This window comes from Myotis brandtii, unplaced genomic scaffold (genome assembly GCF_000412655.1).
Source record: "Myotis brandtii unplaced genomic scaffold, ASM41265v1 scaffold389, whole genome shotgun sequence".
NCBI lineage: Eukaryota > Metazoa > Chordata > Mammalia > Chiroptera > Vespertilionidae > Myotis > Myotis brandtii.
Genome location: NW_005364914.1, coordinates 1295620 through 1321396, shown reverse-complemented (window position 1 = coordinate 1321396; position 25777 = coordinate 1295620). Strand labels below are relative to the sequence as shown.

The 25777-nt window shown below is 37.8% G+C and overlaps 1 protein-coding gene across 1 annotated transcript in view; it reads right to left on the bottom strand.

Annotated features, from left to right (window-relative positions):
* GRIP1 (glutamate receptor interacting protein 1) overlaps window positions 1-16808 on the bottom strand; it is a 406109-nt gene extending 389301 nt beyond the window's left edge. Inside the window, exon 1 of the mRNA XM_005872692.2 lies at window positions 16345-16808. Within this exon, the coding sequence (XP_005872754.1) occupies window positions 16345-16477 (133 nt within the window). The 5' untranslated portion in view covers window positions 16478-16808. The remainder of the gene's footprint in view (window positions 1-16344) is intronic.
* Between the last annotated feature and the right edge of the window lie 8969 nt (window positions 16809-25777).

Below are 25777 nucleotides of genomic sequence, written 5' to 3'. Positions count from 1 at the left end.
CAGAGGGAATACAAAGATGAAGTAAGAAGCAGATGAAGTAAATGAAATGTAATTGAAAAACTTTGAGAATGTATGGTGAGAAATGATCTTGAGTTTCCTAGTATGGGCAAATTTTTAGAGGATGTTGCCTTTAACAGAGAAGGGAGCTGGAAGGAACATGTTGGGGGAGGGTGGCAGGTATGAGTTTAGTTTAGGAAATGTTGAACTCTGAGGAGATGGAGCATCCAGAGAATTAGCAGAATGGATCTGGAGCTCATTTGTGACATCTAAACTACAAAGAAGAGGAAGGAAGAGAGTGTCCAGGAAGAGGTTACAGAGGGAGAAGGCTAAAGAGCCAGGACTAAGCTCTGACGAATTCCAGAGTTAAAGGGGAGCAGAAGGAAAGGGTGATCAGAAAAGGGGAGAAGAACCAGGAAGAAGATGGGTCATAGAACCAAGAGAGGAAAGACTCCAAGACCAAACTGGTGACCAGTTGTCAAATGTTACACAGAAAAATCAACCAAGTTAAGGAAGTTTTAAAAACCACATTAATGGGGACATCTGTAATAGTGTCAACAATGAAAATAAAGTTATTTTTAAAAGAAAAAAAGTAAAAGCCACATTCAGGAGGCCCCTGTGATCTTTATTGGATCAATTTCGGTGGAGTGGCAAGTGAGGATTCCAAAGGCCATGAAACATTGTTCCACCATATGTTTCCACTTTTCCAGCCTAATATTAAAAGAGCACATTCCTTGTGCGTTGGAGATAGGAAAGTACAGCTGTGTGTTTGGTAAAAGATATTTGGGAAAGGAGAGGTGGGAAAGGAGAGTCAGGAGAACTTAGAAGTCATCTATGTCTTCAGTTGAGAGTGAGGTTAGGAAGGGAGGACCAGGTTGGGACATCAGAAGAGAGGTAGGATTTGGGAATAATTGCCGAGGGAAAGGAAGAGTGGCTAGAGACAAGGACAAAGACAAATGACTACTATTGAAAGCCCAGCTGAGGCTGGAACTAGTATGTTTGTAATGCAGCCAACCTCGTGGTCATACAGTCTTTTCTTCCAGCACTGACATAGCCTGAGAGTATGAATCAAGATCACAGATGGTTTGGGGACACTAAGGCCAAACTGGCAGGCACCTGAGGCTGAAGTTCAGGGGAGACAAACTCTTGAGGACCTGATGATCAAGCAGGGAAGTGTGCCTAATGAAAGAATGAGAGGCCAGTATATTCTGAGGGGTGGAAAGGACAGGCAGGGCCTCAAGGACCTGGTGAGTTTAACATTCAGGTTTGATGGGGAGGAAGAGATTAAAACACGAGATTGTATAAGATTTTTGAGAAGACAATGGTATAAAAATAGAGAAAGGAAACCTACTAAAATTAAAAGTTAGCAAATGTCTTTAAAAAGCAAGAAAACTGATTCTACATTTTTAAAAATGACATACATACTTCACTCTTCCTCTTTTCTATATAACTTAAAATGTACACTATCCTCTTAACATTACATATCCCAAGTAATAGCAGGGCATTTCTGGGGCCTGCCATTACATTTCAAACTAAGAGACTCCTGTCAAGTTAATAAAGTACTGCAGTATCTAATAATTTGGGAAACTTTTTTAAAAGTTAAAAAAAAAGCCTTCCAAATGAAAAGAATAAATAGCTATTGTTTGAGACAATTACAAAACCCCAAGACACTCTGACAAAGCTAAACTCCAACTGGACAATATGTGACATAACCTGACACTAAGTTCCTTAAGCACTATTGTCAAGAGTAAGAGTAATACTCACTGTTAAACTTTATATCTTAGGATATATAATTTCCCTCTACTTGAGCAATACTTCCCATCACCAAAGTTGATATGTGAGCATTTATTTTATTTGGGGGGATATGATTCATGTGTGACTTTGAAATAGAGAATATAAATTTTTAAAAAGTAGTTCTGCTTTCACTTTCCAATTCTCGTGAATTCTAGGATTTATTTGGAACCTTGAAGAGAACACCTTTTATGACAGATTTATAGCAATACTGACATTTTTGTTTATATAAATGCATTATTTTTGTACTGTTTCATTTTGAATTTGAATTTTAGGTATCAAAGACACAGCGTGTACTCATTTTGAGATATTCAGATGGTTTCTTGTTCTCCCTTCCATGTTGCTTGAGGGATTATGACCAAGGCTTAGTTGAGGTCCCACCCTAGATTGAATTGGTTTGCTGCCTTGGTGATAATAAGTTTTCCTCCAGTCCAAATACACTGTGAATTATATACATCAGTTATGAATTTCAGATTCAGTGAGGAAACACATGCTAAGTTACACTAGAATGTAGGCAAATGTCACGGTCAAGGCACAACTGCATTTAAATTAATTGAATAAAGAGGACTGAGAAGAAAATTTATCTCATTACAGAAATGATGAGTCATAACAGGGGTGACATGGAATTAGATCCAAGATGACTCAGGAGTTTATCAACCTGTCAAGAAGTTTGATGTTCCCATCACGACAGCAGCCTTGAACAGCAGCGTGGGGGAGGAAGACGCACAGCACTGCACTTGGGAGATGTGGCACATTTGGCCCAGCTGGTATAGCACATAGTAGAGTGCTTAACAAATATTCGTTAATACGTTTGACAGTTCAGACAATTGTATGGCATTGGAACAGTTAATTAAGCTCTTTCGGCCCCAGTTTTATGGAAAATAAGGATAATAATATCTGTCTCAGGGAGTTTCAAGAATTAATGAGATAACTCATGTGTAGTGCTTAGCCCAGCACTATCTCAGAAGACCAAGCATCAAGAACTGTGTAACACGTGTGTGTTGAAAACAGAAGGCAGGTCTATAATATCTAATATGTAAACATTTCCTTTCCCCTTCCACTTTCTTTCCATTTAGAGTCTCTAAAAATCTGTTGAAAGTCTGTGTTTTCTCAAGCTACTGGAGTCGTAGGAGAGGAGCAGGATCAGAATCATGGATCGGCAAAACTCAGATGTTTATAGCCAAAGAGGGTTGTTTCCTAAACTTGCTCATTCTTTCAGATATGTGAAATAGGTTTCTGTGGGTTTCTCATGGGAATCAGTCTTCACATATTTTCAAACAAAAGGTCCAGAGGCATGGATGCATGCAATAGACTGACAGACCTCAGAGGAGAAGAGGGGCAGAGGGATGGGAAGAGATTAACCAAAGAACTTATATGCATATATGTATAACCCATGGACAATGGTGTGGTGAAGACCTGGGGTGGGGTGGGAGCTGGGTGGAGGGGATAAAGTTGTGGGGGTGGGAATGGGGACACCTGTAATACTGTCAACAATAAAAAAAATAACAATTAAATAAAGGAAATATCTATTGATGGTCCAGAATAGGACAGGCAGTCAGGCACTGTCCTGAGTGCTGAAATACAAAGCTGAGGAAGTAGCACTCACAGGAAAGACATTCATCCATGTAATCACAAAACAATGAAGTGCGTGAGGCAGCATTCCTATGCACAGGTGCCCCACATCTAACCTGTGGGACTCAGGTGGGGTTGGGAGCATCACATGGAGGCAGTCTTTGAATCAATGGAAAGGGTTTGGGGGAAAATAAGATTAAAAATACATCAAGTTCAGAGACTTAAATGCTATGGCAGTTCTATTCTTAGCTGCCTTTGCAATCCTGAGGTAGATATTTTCTCTCCTTAAGCCTTAAAAAATTACTGAACAAATTATTATGTTGTTATAAAAATTTATATGTAAAATCAGAGGGCTGGATTGGATGATCTTAATAGTTTTTCTTAGCTTCAAGATTTGTATGCCTGATCATCTTCCAAATGACCCCAAAAACACCATTACACAAAAGCTTTGGGATTTTTAAGAATGAAAGAAAATGGCATGCTTTCCCTATAGATCTTGAAAACTTGGTATTGGTAGACAAAACCAGCCATAAACAACAGTTCTCAGGTGCTGGGAATTTCCCAACTCTACTGCAATAATGAAAGGCCACTGTAAATCCATAAAATGGACATTTATAACCAACTGCTGAGCATCTGAATTTTTCACCCTATATTTTGACAGCTGCTCCCTTAAAAGTGATCATGACTCTAGGCAGAGTGAAATGTACTAAGCAAAGTATTTTCAAAGCATAAATTCATATATTTGAAATACTTGCAGAAATTAATTTTTCCACATGCCAATCACAATTTACAAAATCAAGTGTTAACCCCAACTGTAATCATTTCAAAATTTCTACTGTAGTTATTTGTCAACCTACATCCAATTTTTAGACTCAGCAAGATGCCACTGTTGGCTTCACATACTTTACTGGTTGCATTTGACACGTGCCTAGTTTTATCTAAAAAATGGGGCTTCACAAATCAAATGTCATTTTCTGCACCTGCAAATTCATGAATCAGACACCACCACCAGCACAAGGGCAACATGAAAACATAAGACCAGCTCAGCAGTAACCAGAAGGGCCTGTTTTCACAAAATGCAGACCACTGTACTGAAATTAATTTTTAAGTTTGTTGGTTAGATACATCTCCTGAAAAGCAATTTGAACAGTCATCAGAAAACAGAAATATTTTTAAAATTTTACACTAGATATTTTTTCTAACTAGAAAGGATTAATACTCAGAATCATATTTAACAAATAGTAGCTAATCTATAAAACAACTTAATATTTTAACAAGCAACATAAAATTCCCTGGTTATCTCTTGCTAGTAAAACAATAAGCAACAGAAACATAAAGTGTCCATTTCTCCATTAAGCACAGAGACTGGCCATGCAGTGGGCTGTAACCCGAGAAACCCTGTACAACTTTGCTCACTCTCTGGAAAAAATTGTTTTGACATACAGTCTTTCCTATAAAATGCACAAGCCACTAAGAGTCTCTATAATATGGTGATTTTCAAAAGACTACGGAGAAGTGTAACATATGTGTGTACTACAGAAAAGAAACAATAAACTATAAAACAATCAGACATTTTAGTATCCTGATTATGTGGCAAGCACACTTTTAGCTTAAGAATTGTGTTCAATGGACGTTTAGGATCCAAGTGTAAAGAAGATCATGACATACTTATATGAATATAACTGTAGAAGAAACTGTTTTTACGTTCTCTAAAAAAACATTGCCACTTTAAGCAACCCCTAACCTGTCAGATGAACACTCCTAAATATATATGAATGACAACCACAGCCCTCTCTTTTTCAGCAAAGTAAAGGTTTTCTCCAATAACCATGCCTCCTTTGGCCACAGCCACACTTTACCTATTAGTGAAATATTACAAATGCCTTTATAGCAAAACCTGGCTTGAAATCTCCATTTTTCTAGGACGAAACGCATCCAGAATTCTAAACAATTGGTTTTACAAATGCACTTTAAAGAAACAGACCAATCAGAAGATGTCAACACAAGTATTGTATTAAAATGAATAACTACATTTCTAACTCCTAATGCTCTAGCCTCCTAAACAGATCTTCACACAGTGCATCTGTCTCTTCAATCAGGGTCAGCTAAACCATCCATCTCTCAAAGAAGAATCACTTTAGCTAAAACACTCCTTTCTCATCTGGCTGGTGTTGCTCAGTGGTTGAGCGTCTACCCATGAACCAGGAGGTCAGGGTTCGATTCCCAGTCAGGGCACATGCCCAAGTTGCAGGTTTGATCCCCAGTAGGGGGCGTGCAGAAGGGAGCTGATCAAAGAATTCAATTCTATGGCTCAATGTTTCAGGAAAGCTTTATGGCTCTAAGCTTATGATACAGTTAATGAGATATTGGTGTAGAATTCTAACACTTCAAATAAAAAAAGGTATAAAATCAATTCTAGTATATATTCTAAAATGTCACTGGGAGTGTTTCCCTCTGGCACCATGGTGAAGCATTCTGTATTCAAAGTTTTCTTAGACTTTTTTCCCTGAGTTGTTACTTAATATTCACTTCTTTAATATATGGTGACAGGAGAAGATGTGACTTTGGGTGGTGAGCACCTGGTGCAATATGCAGATCTTGTAACATAGAAACACACCTGAAATCTATATGTTTATGTTGACCAATGTCACCCCAATCAATTTAATAAAAAATAATAATCACTTCTTGATTGAATAATACTTACAATATTCCACAGTGGAGAAAAAAAACAAAAACAAAAACCATGACTGTCACTCAGGAGTAGAAATAAATAAATAAACAAACAAATAAATAAAACCTTGTACATATTGGAGTGCCTATTCCCCACCTTAAAAAAATTTAAAATAATTTAATAATATTTTAAGGTCCAGTTACAGAGTTGTCCAACCATCACCACAGCCAAATTTTTAGAATTTTTCCATCATCCTGTGCCTATTTGCATCAGTAGATGACCTTTGAGTCTAACTTTATTTCACTTGGCATATTTTTTGAGGTTCTTCATATTGTAGCATGTACTATTCCCGATTTTTCTAAATTCATTTAGAAGTAGATTTATCTCTAGGATACCACAACTGAATGCACAACACTAATAAAAATCCAACTTTTAAATCCTAACATCTATTTTTTTCCTTTTTATTGAATTTATTGGGGTGGGCACTGGTTAACAAAATTATAAAGGTTTCAGGTGCACAATTCTACAACACCTTATCTGTTCACTGTATTGTGTGCTCACCATCCTAAGTCAAGTCTCCATCCATAACCATTTATCCTCCATACACCCTCCTCCACCTCCCTCCACCACTCTTCTCCCTAAAGCAAAAAAGAAAAAAAAGAGAGAGAGAGAAAAATATCACGGACACAGACTAACACCTATTTTTGAGTTGCATTTCCCTTTGCATAATCAACTTGCATTTAATCTGCTATATCACCATTAGAAGAAATTAATCAAATGAGCAATCAATTCAGTACTCATTACAAATTCCCTTATTAAGTTATTCACAGAAATTATTCCTTTATCTGTTGAAACTCTCTCTTATATCATGAGAATTGCATGTTTTATCACTTTTCCTGGATTGGCTCCAGCATAAGACTGAGTAGGAAGTGACCCTAACCAAGTTCATCTAGTCCATTGGTTCCCAATGTGGGGCACACACCCCACAAGGGGGGGCAATTTGATTTTAAGGGGAGCAATTCAAGAATGAGTTATTAACAGTGAATTTTTTGCATTTCTTATGGTTCTAGGGGCCTCATATACAGTATGTAAATATATATTGTGACATATTCATGCATTTCAGTTCTATTATATGTTTTGAAACTTTGCTATTTTTTTCATCTCACTTCATATTATGATTTTTTAAAACAATTTCTTAGTGGTTTCTTCCTTAGTCCTTTAGTTCTTTTATTTTTCTCTTTCATGGATGCCATGTTCTTTGGAAGCTTGTTTAAACCAAGTTAATGGCCTTTTAGGCTTTTTCCATGTGAACAGGAGTTTACTTTTTGAGTAATAAGAATTACATGTCACCTCAAATCTAGACCCATGTCTTCCAAATCTCTTAAGCCCTGTCTGTACCCTCACCACAATTCCAGCTTCTACATGTTAAGTTGTCTCCTAACAATTCTCCTTGGACAACTTGGCAACTCAAACTCAGTACGTTGAATATATTCTTTCTGTTCACACCTACATTTTCCCACAACTGCCCTATCTGCTCTTTTATTTATGTCTTTCCCTGAAATCCCTTTATACACTAATCCCACACTAATCTTTCTAAAGTGCAGCTCTTTTCTGGTTATACCTATACTAAAAAACCTACAACAGTGCCCTGAAGCCTAAACAAAGAATTTAAGCTCTCTAGCCTGCCATTCATAACTATCCAACATGCTTACTCATTACTTTGTGAATAAAGCTTCCTTCTATTAACATTTACTAAGTGCTCACTATGTCTCAATCACTTAATGTCACATTATGTCATTTAATCCACAAAAATCTAGTAAGGTGGATAGTTACTGTCCCAATTTCATAGATGAGGAAACTGAGGCACAGGCAAATGTATTTGTCAAGGTCACATATCAATTAAGGGAGAGAGCCAGGATTCCAACTTAGGTCATCTCATCCAGGTCCTGCATCCTTAACCACCATAGTGAGCTGCCTCTGAGAGAAACAGATAGCCCTTACAGCAGCGGTTCTCAACCTGTGGGTCGCGACTCCTTTGGCGGTCGAACTACCCTTTCACAGGGATCACCTAAGACCATCCTGCATATCAGATATTTACATTACAATTCATAACAGTAGTAACATTACAGTTATGAAGTAGCAACGAAAATAATTTTATGGTTGGGTGACATGAGGAACTATATTTAAAGGGCCAGAAGGTTGAGAACCACTGCCTTACAGCAAGGAATGGGTGCTGTTGTTTACCTCACGAATATCTATGTGAGTGCAGAGTGTGTGTGTGTGTGTGTGTGTGCGTGCGCGCGCGCCCATGCATGGCACTCATATCCTTTGGGGATCTCACTGTCCTGTACATTATACTCTAGAGCAGTGGTTCTCAACCTTCCTAATGCCGTGACCCTTTAATACAGTTCCTCATGTTGTGGTGACCCCCAACCATAAAATTATTTTCGTTGCTACTTCATAACTGTAATTTTGCTACTGTTATGAATCGTAATGTAAATATCTGATATGCAGGATGTATTTAGGCGACCCCTGTGAAAGGGTCGTTCGACCCCCAAAGGGGTCGTGACCCACAAGTTGAGAACCGCTGCAAAGCATCTAGTTTCAGGGCACATGCTGACTAGAAACAATTGTCTATGTCTCCAAATCCTCTTTATTCAGCTGTAGATACTAGTGGCAGAACTCCAGTGAGATGAATCAGGGGAAGTTGCATGGTCCCCTCTGAAATAAGATTGAACTCTGAATGAAAAACGAAGGCAAAAGGATGTTAAAACACACAGCAGGTTATGCTGCTAAGAGAAATCTTCTGCTCAAATTTGCCCACTGGCTGTCTCCTTCCTCCACCCGCTTTGGCTATGTGCTGTCCTGAGCGACTGGGCTCTCTGACTAAGCCTGTTGGTGATTCCCTTCTCAGGGTCTTTGTCATTCTACCCTGGAATATAGGGCCCTAATTTTGTAAATGAGAAGCATAGAGATCCAAGTGAGTCATCTGAAGTCACATAGTTCTGCCCTGGCTGGCGTGGCTCAGTTGAAGCATCTTCTGTGCACTAAAGGGTCTGGAGTTCCATTCCCAGTCAGGGCACCTGTGGCGGCAGCCAACTGATGTTCCTCTCTCACACCGATGTCTCTCCCTGTCCCTTTCCTCTCCCTCTTCTATCTCTCAGAATTCATGAAAAAGTGTATCCTTGGGTGAGGATTAAAAATAAATAAAGAAATAGCCCTAGCCGGTTTGGCTTAGTGGATAGAGCATAGGCCTGCAGACTGAAGGGTCCCGGGTTCAATATCAGTCAAGGGCACATGCCCAGGTGGTGGGCTCTATCCCCAGTGAGGGGCGTGCAGGAGGCAGCCAGTCAATGATTCTCTCTCATCAATGATGTTTCTATCTCTCTCTCCCTCTCCCTACCTCTCTGAAATAAATAAAAATATATTTAAAAAATAAAGTAAGTTACATAGTTCCTTAGTCTCATTAAGAAAATTACATTTTAGAGGACAGAACAAATCTAGTTTCCATCTCTAGCACTTATTTCTATCAAATAAAAATGCCCAAATAATCATATTTTCCAAATTAAAAAAAAATGCCAGTAGCCTGAGTTTCAATCCCAGTTCGGGTCTTTCCTAGCAACATGAACTCCAATCTGAGCAGCTCTAGAAACCTCAAGGGTTAGAACTGTGACCAGAAATCTGTGACGGGGTCTCTTCTCCTTCATCTCAATCTCTTTTGCATGTTGGCTTGATTCTCTCACAGTCCAGACTGTATTTTTTTCCATGTGGTAGAGGACACTGAGTTGAATTTGCAAATTCCCAGAGGAGCACTCGAACTGACCCAGCATGGTTTATGTGTCCACTGCCTGACCAATCACCTTAGCCAAAGAAATGGTACAATATAATCATGTCAATTTTGGTCAATCAATAATGACCGAATTGGAGGTGAAAACAGGGGTATTTTAAATATGAGATTGCTCTTCCCAATGGGGTAAAAAGAGTTTCAGGGCAGACATATAGATGTCCACCATATCATGCAAGCAGAAAGCACTATGTGTTTTTCATTAAATCAACGGAAGATCTGGTGACTTTTTAGAAATACATTTTTAAGGGGAAAAAGAAAAGCTATCACATAAATGTGGGCCCGATACAGAGCTCTTCTGCGTTTGTGTAGTTAAAACAAAAATAGCATTAAAGGAATTACCTCCACATACCATATGTTACATCGGTGAGAGAATAACGTGACTAGAGAGGAGGCATGACGTCTTATTTCACATGCAATTTAATAGAGTCTATATTTATTTGAGTCTAGATAAAATTTTGAGAATGTATTTGTTGGAATATGCAAATAACTGAACATGTAATTTCGAACTTGTTTAAAAGAGACATAGGTGTGTTCAGCGACTTGCCTCATCTGGGAGGGAATGCGATGTACTGGAAGATTTGAACAAAAGCTAACGCTAAGGTTCTCTGATAGAATTATGCCACCCTAAGTCCCCTGAAGGGATATGCATTGACAAAAGCGGCCGCATTGGCAAATCACAGAGCAAATGGGAGGTGATACAGAAATACTGTTAGTTGGTTATTTGAGTCGCTGACAATCACCGTCATTACCATCATCTATAAATAAGACATCCTGTTAATTGGACTAATTATATTGAGTTAGTTTTTCTTCAAGAGTTTAGTTTAAGACAAGAGGACCCACTGCTCTAAAGAATAAAGCCACCCAGGAGGGAAATGAACAGTTATAATTCACACATAGATGGATCCAGCCCTTAAATATCCAAAGTGACTGGACAACTAAAACTAAACGGTGAGTGTGGAATAAGGCTCTATCAGGAGGGCTGCCTTTCGCAAGGATCAGTGGGGGCTTGGGTAAGTCACTTAACTTGCTTGTATCCCAGCTTATTCATTCCCCAAAAAACACACAGGTTGAACTCTAAGGTCACTTTCAACTTTAATATTTCTTTAAATTATTCCACATGGGGAAAATACAGCTAGAGATAATAACGTTAATGACAGAAAATACCCCAAACAAATGGAATGTGGTAGCCAATCAATTTTCAACAAAACAACTATATTGCAGGTGGAAAGCCATTCTTGGGAAAGGAAAATAAGCTGTGTAGTCATTTAAAAAAAATCAAGTTTGCCCAGCTTCTACATAATTGGTGTTTCTTCTAATTCGTTTGGGATTTCTTGAGTCAAACTAAGTATAGGCAAGGCTTAAATCATCCAATATCTCACATTCAAGATCTGTCCGTTCGATGATCATTGTTTTTAACATAGAAACAAATGGCTTTTATGCTTGTAAACCTTGGAGGATAAGGATAACCTATAAAATGTGCTGCTTCTCTCCTCTTCTCTCCTCCTATTTTTTCCTCTTTTCCCCCCTCCCTGTCCTCCCTTACCACCTCCCATAGGCTGAGGGAGGCAACAACTCCTTTGATTTGCACATAGAGGAGCAAGAATCAGCCCCCTTCCCACAGTATATGCAAAAGTTCTCACTCTATCATTTTGGCACCCTTATCAAGAGAGAGAATCCTAATTAGACGTCAATTCTGGGAAGCAGAAAGGATATGATTATATGAATTTCCAAAAATAAATCTTGTTAATCCTTTAACTAGTGAGAAGAAATTATTTAAACGAATTACCCATACCAATTCCAAAAAATTCTCAGACTACACATACCTTGGAGATTTCATTTTCCTCTAAGATGTGTGTTGTTGTTGTTTCCTTTTTCTCCAAGAGCAATGCAGGGCATTTTTCAATGAAATAAAAGAAAGTGAGCAGCCCTTTTAAAATGTACTTTAGTGTGTAAAATAAACTGGCAAACAAAATAGATTCAGGAGCACGGATACATGGAACAGACTGACAGAGGTCAGAGGGGAGAGTGGTGGGGGGCATTGGATAAAAGAAGGTGAAGAGATTCGCATAAGAACATATATGCATGGCCCATGGACACAGAGACAATAGTGGGATGAAGGCTGGGGAGGTGGGCAAAGGGAAGTGGTGGTGAATGGGGGACATCTGTAATGGTTTCAATAATAAAAATTAATTTAAATTCTAAAAAAAATTTTACAGTTAAAAAAAAAAAGCAGTTCGAACATCTCAGGCACTTTAAAACCTGAACTGGCTAATAACTAGGGGTCTTAGATGCATACCCTGTTTAATAAAGTAACTTAGCTAACAATGTTTTTACACAGGCACATCACAATTACTGCTCAACATCTATTAGAATAGGCAAACAACAATAACAACAACAATACGTTAATTTACAAATACAAATGACCTTTTCTTGGAAGGTCTAAACCATATTTCCTGGAAGGACTTCAGTAGAAGAGGTGAACGGGTGGCTAATGACTGCCCTGAACAGCTTTCCTGCACAGCTTTGCACTGGCCCAGGTGGTTCAGGAGGAAAATCGAGAAGGGCGGTTACCATGGAGGAACTCCATGCCTAGGTCAATGCCATTACACATATGCAAAAGGTGCCAGGTCCATAAGTGAGAGTGGCTCACATACTCCCATTCGTCAGAGATAAACAAATTCCTCCTTTTTAAGTAATTCAATAACCCTGCCCGGCATGGCCATGGCAGGTCAGAATTTCAATATGAATATGAGCAGTGCTAAGAGAGGGCTTGTTAAATGTTACATTATCTGTTTTATAATTTAAATATTATCAGGTATGGATTTATTTTTTTGTATCACAGATTAATCAAAATATGATCTTCCAGAGCCTTTAAAAAGCCATTGCTATAACAGTATTTAGTGAAAAACAAATAAAAGCACCAAACATAATAAAAGTGAATTTCAAGATCCTTCTCTGGCTTTTTGTTACATTCATGTTTATGAATCAGTTTCAAAACCAGTGCCAGTTTTTCTTAAGAAAAAATATAATATTCTGTGTGAGAATTTCAGAGTAAATGGTGCTTCCTGGCAGATAAGGTTAAATGAAAGAAGAGGTCTAGGATTTACCAACATGTTCAGAATTTCGTGGGTTTAAAAATATTCCCCAAAACTCCTTAATAGTCAATGATAGATTATTATCTCAAAGGAAAGAATCTCCCTACTGACAATTCCTGCCAGAAAAACAATTCCCTCTGGACATCCAGGTGAATTTTTTGGTGGAACCCCAGTTAAAAATCCTTCAGCCAATATGTTTATATGAACTGTCATAGAATAAAACAAAAATTACAAAGATTATATAGTTCCAGAACTTGCAAAATCTTACCAATAATTCCACCTCTTGTCACATTTTAAGAGATGAAAACCCAGAAAAGTTTGGGGATTTGCCCAAAGCATTTGTCTAGTTCCTTGGTCGGCAAACTGCGGCTCGCGAGCCACATGCGGCTCTTTGGCCCCTTGAGTGTGGCTCTTACACAAAATACCACAAAATACAACATGCGGGCGCACACGTACAGTGCGATTGAAACTTCATGGCCCATGCGCAGAAGTCGGTATTTTGTGGAAGAGCCACACTCAAGGGGCCAAAGAGCCGCATGTGGCTCGCGAGCCGCAGTTTGCCGAGCCGCGGTTTGCCTACCACTGGTCTAATTTATTTAAGCTCTAACCCCAGAATTATAAAAGAATAGATGAGTGATGAAAGCAGATTTTTGAAAATTAAATAGAGTCACCCCATGAACAATGACATACATCACGTCAAAATAAAATCAGGGAAGATTCAAAATCAGCCTATTATCATCACTATTAAAACTGGAGTTACAGAAAAATCACCTATTTTCTAAGTAACTTCTTTAACATAAGCTCAGATCCCCCGGACAGTTTAATTCGGGCTTTTGCATTTCATGAGATTATAAATTGTGCTGTTTTTATGATGAAGGAAAAGATGGTAAAATTCTAAATCAGAGCCCACCATAGAAGAGACATTATTTAGGGGAAATATCAACAAACATTAGAGAATGTACTAAAAATGAGCATACTTATTGGAGAATTTTCTGGGAGGGTCTTTCTAGCTCAGTCTTTCATTATTATATGAATAAAGCTCTTGGGGTAATCTGGACCACTAGCTAAACTGGCAACACTGGGAGGTAAGCTTCTTTCAAGAAACAAACAATATAAGAAGAAAAGCAAGAGCAACAACACTTCTGGTTTTTCAATGGCACCATTAACGAAGATGTGAACCATCAGTCAATTCCACCATGTTTTAGCCTTAATGTAAATAGTTTCTCTAAGACATCTAGAGAAACACGGGACATAAACTTTCAAAGTATGCCGAAGACTAATCAAGATAGATACGCCGTAGATGTAATTGAAGTAAACCATAGTACCCATTTGAGAGGATTGGTTTTTCAAATCAGTCCCACCCTTTAATACTTTGCTAGAGCCATAAAATGTAAGTGGATGTCTCCCCTACTCAATTCAGAGAGGCCCCAAAACCGAAACCAAGATGCACTGAGAAGTCATTAAATATATGACATGTCTTCTTTAAAAGCTCTGGCTATTTAACATTTAATGAAATGCCAAGGGCCTGCGTCCTCCGTGACATACGTTTACTACACAACAGTTTGAAGTTGGCGACATACTGCATCTGACTCCACAAAGTTACCTGTTACACATAATGGGTGCTCTCTGATACATCACAGGGGAAAGCATGTTAGTTTTGGATCTAAAGCAAATCACTTTTGATGCTTAGCATCTTATTCCTAGCATGACCTTGACAAATCAGATAAGTTAAGACATGATTCCCTTTAAGTTACTGCATTTGATGGATAAAGACTACTGCCTTAGCTGTAGCATCCTCCTAGTCCGAGGATATTTCTTAGACACCACCACAAATATTTCTCCTTGTAGGCACATTTTGTAAACTTATAAAGTATCTCTGTTGTTTTTAAATTCTTACCCAAACTAATAGGGTGCTGGCGTTTGAGAGATTTTTTTTTTTAATTCGTACAAACACATCACAATACAAACTCAAAAAGGTATAAATTTGATTCATTTTATATATTGGCTATAAGACATTTGTACAACAAACATAACATAATTGAAAGTTCCTAAGGGTTTTTTTTAATCTACCAGTTTTCAGAATTATGCATGCAAGCTGACAGTATTTTTTGATGTGACACAACTCTTAGTTTAATTCTTGAATATATTATGGAAACTAAATTTAGGAAACATAGACTGTCACTACATTAGAGCATATTATTCATGTAAAAGCATTATAGAAGAGAAACATAAAACTGAAATTCATAGATTACTCTGTAAAGCCACACAGCCATATTATCAAGGCAAGTGTCAAAGAATTATAATTTTGCATTATTGTGTTGTTGCCTCCACATGAATTTTCAACTCTCAGTTTTCATCAATCATAACGGAATTTCTGGCATTTAGACCAAATTCTCATGGATGTCAATACCACAGAAATAGATTCTAAATTATTTATTGGCCAACTCAGATGCTGTAGATGGGATATATTACAAGACATCAAAAGGACAAGAAGAATTAGAATTGGAATACAAGTTTATAAAGATCCTTATTCAAGAAGATAAACATCTTTTTTAATTTTGTAAATGCTGATCATAGATCACTGTCAGTTCTACCCACTTAGGACACCTCAGAAACTCATTGATCTCTGCATGCGGCTGCTTTCCCTCTGCACCCATAGGCATTCCTGGGCATTTTAAACCTACTGGGACCCGTCTCACCCTCACCAAGAACTTAAAGGACTACTAAGCACAAGAAAAACTCCAGTTCTCTGCTATTTATAAGCTAATTTACAGATGTCTTAATATGGGCACATTATTTTATTCTACAGGTATCACTGCTTCTAGCTGACAGCAAATAAGAGTCCCCTTAATTTAATAACAAAATTATGAACCTGCATCAGAGAAAAGCATTTGAACTTCCGTATACAAATAACACCTCAGATTCCTGGCAGGTAACTGTCTAGAAGTCTGTATCAGGAGCATTAATCATCACCATCAACTTGATCAATTATTTCTTCCAAATAAACTAGCCTTCCCTATTTTAAAGAAAACACAGTTGTTGAAAAACACCTCCAACAGAACGTAATTTAACCATCTACTACCTTGGCTTGCAAGATAATATTTGAATGGTTCATTAAAATGATAACAAAATCAATGAACTGCACCTAACATATTAATCATCTGCATAGACCTGGGCTGGTGATACTGTCTGGATAGAGCCTCTGGATGCTATCTGATGGGTATTCTTGCAACAAATCAAGCAATAGGTAGCACTTCAGTACTTACAGACTGCTCACCCAGGATACTATCTGGGCAACCTCTTGCAGTTAAGATTAAAGCACCACTCAAGGTTTATTGTTAAGGAGCGGGAGGCTGGAGGGGAGCGCTTACTTCGGAAATGCTCTGAAGTGTAATAATAGACATCCTCATAGCCCTCGTGGTAATCCTCTTCTGGCCGGTACTTTTTCCCCTTTCTTCTCCTAGATCTTCTTATTTGCCTGACGAAACCCAGGAAGCGGTCCATCTCTCCCTCCCCGCGCAGCCTGACTCAGCCAGCGCTGAGCCCAGCAGCAGCAGCCCAGCTGCTCAGCGGGCTGCTGGAGCATGAACGCCCAGCACCGAACCGGGACGTGCTACCCTTCCATCTGCCTCGGTGCTACCATCCACGCAGAGGTTTCAGCCACGGCAGGGAAAAACAAAAACAACACAGCGATATGGGTTCGCCTTGACAAGATTTCTTACTTTGCTCAGTAAACTGTCCAATGTGCAATTTAAGAAGAAAAACAAGGAAAGGAGGGAGAAAGTAAAATGATCAAGACTAAGAGATAAATTTAACAGCGAAGGCTTGGACTTCAAAAGGCTTCAAAACAGAGGAGAACAAAGTTCAACAAGCGATTCAGCTGAGGGGAGTCCCAGCACTAGGATTTCACTATGCAACATCTCCATCATCAGGGGCGGGGGTGTAGGAGCAGAGAGGGGCGGGAACTCGTGCTGGTCAACGGACTGAACCAAAGCTGGAGACAGAACCAGCTTTTTCTTACCTGCCAATCCCACCCCCCTCATCGAATGCCCTTTGCAATAGCAAAGAGCAGGGCTTGGGAAACTGCCCTGAAAGCTGTTGGTTTGCTCTGGATGGACTGATTAACCCTTTGTGCTCTCTTGCATATCATACTAATGAGCAGTTAAAGTGGTTCCATCCATAGGCACTGCCTCTTGCTGACAAAAGTGTGCTCTATGTGTTAATTGGAGCAGCAGGGAGAAGGCTCAGCAGCTGCTTTCAAATGACACATTTACCCACTGGGCATTAGTGTATTCCAATCGCTATTTGATCTAAATATTAAAATGCACTTCACAGAGAGGCTTGCTCATAGGCTTGGTAACAGCATATCATAATCAGCCAATAAAAGAAACTGCATGGTTCTGGGGGGAAGAAACACAAATAATCCAACTCTGCCTACAGTGAACTCAAACACAAGAGTTGGTACACTTTTTTAAAAATATGAAAATAAATAGGCTAAAAAGCAAATAAAAAGCTGGTTCTTAGTGAAGATGGGGAGGAGAAGTTTTGAGAAATGGTCACACCCTGTTCATCCTTTGTCTCTAAAATAGCAACCTTTTTAGAAACACTTCAGACTCCATGAAGGAGGTACTCTGAAGTCTAGACAGGTCAGCGTTAATCATGGACAATCTTTTTCTCTCTGGCTTCTTTCTTCAGGCCTTTAAATGAATGTGAATGCTTCATACCTGGAAAAATTCGTGTTTTTTTTTTTACAATATAAGTAAGCAAACATGACAGCAAGCAAACATATTACCTACTAAACAAATAACATTCTGCAACTCCATGTTCCCAGAAATGTAATTTTTTAAAAAGCTACTTACTATATAGAAGTCTTCCATGGCTACATAATATAAAGTCTGTAAGACCAGAAGGGAGTAAATGCACTTCGCATTATCTGTTGTTGGATTCACAAGCATTTGCCTCTCTTCTAGATATGAATAGTTCTCTATTTTCAAATATGACTTGCTAATGATTAGTAGGCAGACATTTACTTGAGAGGTAAATATTCATCAACCAGGAACATTTCAGCTCTGAAGTGTGTAAAGTTAGAGCCAATGAATTCCCACTGTTCCTACAGATTTCCCTTTTGTTTTTTTTCAATGCCTTCCAAGTGAATTTGTGAAGAGAAACACAAACTTAATGATGCTGACAAAAAGATACTACAAAATGTTTTAGGAACATCTTTAAACAAAAATTCATTTGTCCTTAGGTACCAAATATTTTCTTTATTATTCTGACTCCCCCAACCAAAATACACTAGAACAGTTTACAACAGTGAAATTTAAAGATCTGGAACCTAGACTTTGAATAGGTCAATAAGTAAATGATAATAATACATAACTTTTAATTTATTTCTCCTTTATAATGAGGTGATGCCTCTGTAGATAAGGAAAGAAGGTTCAAAGATGTTTTAGTGGTTTGTTAAAGATCACTAAATACTACCTATCGCAGGTATTTTTTCATACAAATTCAGATACTGTCTTGTCTAAGACTTATTTGCATTTGGTGATTCATTGTTTTCTATGTGAGTATGCAATTGAAATGGAGTTCAAAAATAACTGTTGACGTTCATTTCTAACATATAACTAAGCATATATCCTGATTTATGTGACTAATTTCTCAAGTACATATGTCCCCAGAGATTATGCAGGCAACAAAACTTACCCAACTACGTCTGAATTATTATAACTACTGAATTAGTGAAGTCCACATGGTTTTCTAGTTTAATCCAAAAGAACTGACATTATGGAACAGATGATGCTTCATTGGAGAGAATGTCTTTTTTATATAGATCAACTTAAAATACTCCACCACAGTTTACCAGTTTTTAATATTCAAAGAGCCTGACAGTTTCTCAGTCAGTGGTAAGCAACTATTTTTGAACCAGAACCAATGCAATGTAAAACTGTCTACATATCAAACTGTTTTCAGAAATTATGTTTGAAGCACCTTTCTTTGCTTTTCCTGGTTTTGAACGATTTTATTTGGGCAGTTAACATTTCAATGTCTGATTATAATGGGGAAAAATTATACAAGAGGAAGTTTGATGATGCTAGGAGAGAATTTAGAGTTCAACCATACAGTTGGAGGGGTATAGTGGTCACAACCCAAAAGACAGAAGGCGAGACGCATGCTACACTGCCTAAAGGGTGGTGCAGTTGGATTGTATCTTTTAATCTAATTTCCTGAGTCCACTCTTCTGAAATTTTCCCAACTTTCATCTTAAATCCTCCATGATTAACAAAGGAGGACCAGTCTAAAATCTAAAAGGACTTCAGGTTGTGCAGCAGTTAGCTAATACCCTCACAATAATTGACAAATGGGTGAAATTCAAGTCCTATTCCTTTAGGTTGGCTACTATGTCTGAGAGAATCGCCCTTTGTCTGAATAGCACAAACACTGGTAAGCGGCAGTATTCTTCAGGATTACACTCTACTACAGTCTAAACAAATGGGGTAGTTTACAGGTTGAAAATGGCAGTTAGGACACGTATCTCCCATAAATGTGCTTTGTTTGGCTCACATAAGTGTTACCTTTTGTTTGTTTGTTTTATACTAGTCAATATCTAAGAGTCAGGTATTTCACAAACAAATCAGACATTTGATTTTTTTTTCTTGAAAAGTCAAAAGATCTGGCAACTCTGGGCCCAACTCCAATGTGGTGTGACAACTATTCATTAAAGCTAAGTGGCGGCTGCCACCCACAAATAAATATGTACTTTCCACTGAGCCACAGTCCCCTCCCCTGCGTCCAATTCTCTCATTCAGTTGCCACCTGGCCCCTGCATGCATTTATGCTTTGATCTTTGGTTGAGGTGCTATACTGACTAGCCAGGTCCCACACACTAATTTCTTCAAGAGAAATTTCAGCTCCCATAGAGTTTCATGTAAAGAAAACAGATTATTATGACAAATTGGTTTTAGTTGAGCTAAATGTTCACTAAACTATAAAATTAAATTTCTTAGAAAAAAGATTGTTCACATGAGAAAATAAAGCAGGTTGAATTATTCAATAAAATGTGCTTCCATTAAAAAATCACAAATATATATTAGCAAATATATTTTTTTAGAAAGCTAATTCTTTTCCATCTGGGAGGTAGGCAATAGCTGGAACAGTATTTACCAGGTTTCCATACTCTTCTGAATTAGGTTCTTCATCCCCTTTCAGGAAAAGAGGAACAGGCCAACTATTGAGATTAAATCTTCAATTTATAACCTTCTCTAAATCACTCAGTACATAGTACTCCTTTGCATATATTTAGATTGAGTAATAGTTATAATATTTTTTGAGTAGCAGTATAAAATATACAGTTTATTAGAAGAATCTTTGAAACATTAAACCAACTGGACCCTTTCAGATACCATTGTGCTTGCTTGTGATGCTAAGAACTGTGGCTGACTCCCTGTTACCTTAGGGGAGGCACTCTGTCACACCCTGATCCCCAGCAATGACAGTATTCTTAACTCTGTCAGACCCAACACCACTTTATTGTAGCAAATGATTTGTAATATCCCACTTTACTAGTCTAAATGAAATTCACAGATCATGTGAGTCATGCACACATCATTCAAACATAAAATATCTTATAAATAATATATTTAAATATGTTTAATAATATGTATTTAAGTTAGTAAATCTCAAAACACAATCTCACCAGAAGATGTAGTTACATCCTTGCACCTACTTCGTTTTTTTAATGTATTGATTTAGAGAGAGAGAGAAACATCAATTTGTTATTCTACTTATTTATGCATTTATTTATTTGTGGGTTCCCTAAGGATTGAACCCATAATCTTATTATATTGGGACCAACCCAGCTACCAGGCCAAGGCCAAAAGGTAATCAGAAGCAATTCCATACAATATAGAGAAAATAAAATGGTAGAGGTACAAGTAGACGACACAGTAAAAATTAGTATAATCACGTATATTAAAACTGTGAAGAATATCTCATGTCAAAAGAATGGAAAGAGAAGTCACAAACTGGGAGAAAACATTTGCAAAAGAAACATCTGGTAAATGACTGGTAAATATACAGAGAACAGAATATAGAAATATAGAAAGAACTCTTAAAACTTAATAAGAAAAACTACCTGATTAAAGACTTTAACAGATACCACACGAGAGAAGATAGACAGATGGCAAATAAGCACATTAAAAGGTGCCCCACATCTGATGTCATCAGGGAAATGCAAATTAAAGCAACAAGGACATGCCACTATACATCTATCAGAATTGCCAAAATCCGGAACACTGACAACACCACATGCTGATGAGGAAGGGAAGCAACAGGAATTTTCCTTCATTGCTGGTGGGAATGCAAAATGGTATAGCAACTTTGGATGACAGTGGCTTCCTTATAAACCTGAACATATTCTTACCATACAATTCATCAGCTGCACCCCTTGGTATTTACCCAAAGAATTTGAAAACATGTCCACACAAAAACCTGCATTTGGATGTTTATGGCATCTTTACTCATAATTGCTAAACCTGGAAGCAACCAAGATGTCCTTTAGTAGGTGAATGGATCAACTGTGATGTATTGGATAATGGGATATTATTCAGCGCTAAAGGGAAATGAGCTATCAAGCTCTGAAAAGACATGGAGTAAACTTAAGTGCATAGTACTAAGTGAAAGAAGCTAAAATGAAAAAGCCACATACTGTGTGATTCCACCTATATGACATTCTAGAAAAGGCAAAACTATGGAGAGAGTAAAGAGAGCAGTGGTTGCCAGGAATTGGGGAGAGGGAACAGTGAATAGGCAGAGCACATGGGGTATTTAATTAGGCAGCTGTATAATACTGTAATAGTGGATGTCATTATACACTTATCCAAACGCAAGTAATGTACAACACCAGGAATGAACTCTATGTAAACTATGGACTCTGGGTGATAATGATGTGTCAATGCAGGTTCATGGTTTATAACAAAGGTACCACTCTCATGGAGAAAGTTGATACTGAGGGAGGCTATGCATATGTGAGGAAGGAGTGTGTGGGACATCTCTGTACCTTTCGCTCAATTTTGGTGTGAACCTAAAACTACTCAAAAAAATAAAATCCATTTAAGAAAAACACACCTTATGCCTCTGTATTTAACAGTATTAGCTTTGAGGCTCAAATAATTAGAAATAAATTTTCACTTACAGGAACACTTTTTCATATAGATATTTGAAAGTTTACAGATGCAGGACAAATTTTCAATTTGGAAGAATTTCTTTCTCATTTCAGTACTTCTAGCACCCCAGGCCTCCTCCACACCATGCCCATATACATTTCCAATAGGGGCATGTTGGGCTACCCTGGCTGCAATTACAAAATGAAATTAATCAAGCAAATGCTGCCCTACCCTGGAATTCTTCCTGCACATTGTCATAATTCCCCACCCCTTTGTGTTGTCCTTGCTTAAGATACTTTGAAGTGTGAAGGCTAATTTTATCACTCAGCTATTTCAACAGTTGATATAGAAAGACAGGTCATATTCTAAGAAATCTGAATGGTATAACTCGTGATATTTGTGTTCTTGCTCTTCATGAATTTATAAAAAAATTCAAGAGAAATTAAGTTTCAAAATAAATGCTTCAAATTAAATAGAAGTGCTTCACACCAAGACCCAAGATTTAAACTATTATTCTGCCAGCAATTACATTTAGATTTACTAGAAGGAAAACGCTGTCTGTGGTATACTAACATTAAGTCATTCTCAATAAAGAGCCACCAGAGCCCTGAAATCAACAAATACTCCAATTCTTACATTTATTTAAGTAGTAAGAACACTTGTTTTCATTGTTTAAAAAATATAGTAAAATAATTTTACTAATAGTCATGATCCAAGTAGGGGTCATCAGAGCCTGAAGGAAAAGGCTTTTAATGTAAAAATAATTTTAAAAAATTCTCCTCAGGCATACATATCTGTGGGTAAGCAGATTCATTTACAATAGATAGGCATTCATTGTTCCTGGAAGATAGTAGTTGCTCAATAAATCTTTTTGTGGCATTCATATAATAGCAATGGCAAGATATCTTAGTTAATAAGAGAGAGAGAAATGTAAAGACATAAAAATTTTTTGGAATTTTAGATTCACAAAATACTGATGTTGGAAAAGATTTCAGAGATCTTCCCAGTCTCTCTATTTCCCTAGCCCCACCAGTATTCAAACCTGAGGTTCCCACCAGACCCACACTGGGAACTGATTTTTCAATTATAGTTTACATTCAATATTGTTTTACATTAGTTTCAGGTGTACAGCATGGTAGTTACATAATCATACACTTTACAAAACGATGCCTCATATTTCAAGTACCCACCTGGCACCATACATAGTTATTAGAATATTATTGACTGTATTCCCTATACTTCACTTTACATTCCCATGACTATTTGGTAACTACCAATTTATACTTCTTAATCCTTTCACCTTTTTCACCCAGTCTCTTACGCCTCCTCCACTCTGGAACAAACTTTCTGTTTCCTGTATCTATGAGTCTGTTTTTATTTTGTTCATTTATTTTGTTCTTTAGATTCCACATATATTTGGAATGGCTTTTCATATGGTATTTGTCTTTCTCTTATTTCACTTAGCTTAAATTACAGACGGATCACAAGAATTCTCGTGTTTCATATTATACAGTGTTTTACAAAGTATCATACTTTAAAAAGCTATTAGCTTGTAAGAACATGTAATAAATAACTTCAAAATGCAATGGGTATTTAAATTTAAGGTGTGCCTTTAACATTTATGTAAAATGATTTTTGTACTTCTTCAACAGAAACTTATCTGGCCACTGGGTAAAGCTAGCAATAAAAATACTGGTTCACAATGTGTTAATACCTTCTAGGTCCATCCATGCTATCACAATGTTAAGATTTAATTTCTTAATGGTCAAGTAATATTCCATTGTATAATGTACCACCACTTTTTTATCCACGTGTCTATTGATGGGCACTGGGTTGCTTCCATATCTTTGCTATTGTAAATAATGTTGCAATGAACATAGAGGTGCCTATATACTTTCAAATTAGTGTTTTGGGTTTCTTTGAATATATACCCAGAAGTGGAACCACTGGGTCACAAGGTAGTTCAATTTTTAAATTTCTTAGAAACATCCATACTATTTTCCACAGTGGCTGCTCCAATCTGCATTCCCACCAATAGTGCATGAGGGGTCCCTTTTATGATGAAAAACTTTAGATGTGAAGTTAAAATCTATGGGGAGAATTTTTTCCCCAAATTCCCTTAGTGTAGACAAGTTTGAAACCACTGCCTAAATATAGTAGTGGTTCCTTTTCACTTTTGTATCCTTAGTTGGGAGAGCATGTTACTATATGCTCAATGTCCGATGAGCGGAAAGATGGAATGAAGGGTGAATAATGGATGAATAAATAATTGATTGAGTGATGACTGAAGAGGCAAGATTTACCTAAGATTGCTCCCTGAGAGTGGGAGAGCTTTCATATACTGGAAATATAGCTGTGTTCTATCACACTGGGCCACAGAGAAGACAGGGATGTGAGAGGAGCCATGGAAGACACAAGTTTAGGTTTGCTGTCTTGCACTCCTGTGAGGCTCCAAGAGAATATACCAAGTAAGCCCTGCCCCTTTAAGTGGAGACGAACCTGAATGAGACACCCGAAGCAGACCTAAACCAGACAGCCTGCAGCCAAGCCCACATGTCTAGCAGCCGGAAGCAGACCTGCCAGGTTGAACCCAGCCTTGATTAGCTCAATTGCAAACTCCGTGCAGATCAGTTAGTGGGAAAATAGAAATGATCGTGCTTGTAAACCACAATCATTGTAGGGGTGGCTCAAAATGCAGCCTTATGAGTATATGCTAAGATACCACTTATCTAGCACACTTCATACTGTATTGCAAGTATCTATTTTTAAACCTGTCTTTCTGATTAGACTGGGAAATACATAGAACAAGAGCCATATCTTATCTATTTTTAGATCTTTGGTCTCTGGCACAGTGCTGGGCACAGAGTAGATGTTCAACACATGTTTAAAGATGGGGTGCATAGATCAAAGAATGAAGTGTTACATTATTTCTGAGGTTTCTTTCATTGAGTACCCACCCCTAAGCACTGAGTAGGACCACATATACATGGGGGAGCCTCAGAAATAGACCAGTGACCGCCTAGGAAATGTCTAGGAAATAGTCCCAGAACATGATGGGCACTGATCATTGTTCCCATTGTCCCAAGACTGCACATCTTAACACATAATGCATGTGTGAGGAGAATCCTATCTGGGCCTCCAGGAATTAAGATCAGGTTGTGACAGATTCCCTTCAGTCTGAGGATCAGTGATGGCTGCTTGACAGAAATCTAAATTAGGCGTGGCTTTAACTCTTAAGAAAACATACACACACACACACACACACACACACACACACTCACACACACACACACCTTACTTCTTTCTTTGAACATTAAAAATCCCAATTGTGCCTTCTCTATGTTATTTATTTTTAACCGCTGGTTGATGATTTTGAAATTGGATGTTTCCAGCATTCTGGGTTATGGGAGAATAATCCAATAGTCCATGTAGCCCAAAGGCCAATCCAAGGAAAGAAATTCTGGTCTAACTATTTAAGTTTCACTGATTCTGTTTCGCATCAGGACATTTAGCCTCATGATGAGAACAAAATGTCAAATGTTACCAGGAAAGGCTAGAATTCAGACAGTTATCCTCAGTTGGTCAGCTTTAATCTCTTATTCTGTTTTTCTACAAAGATTAAATATATCTAAAAAAGAATATA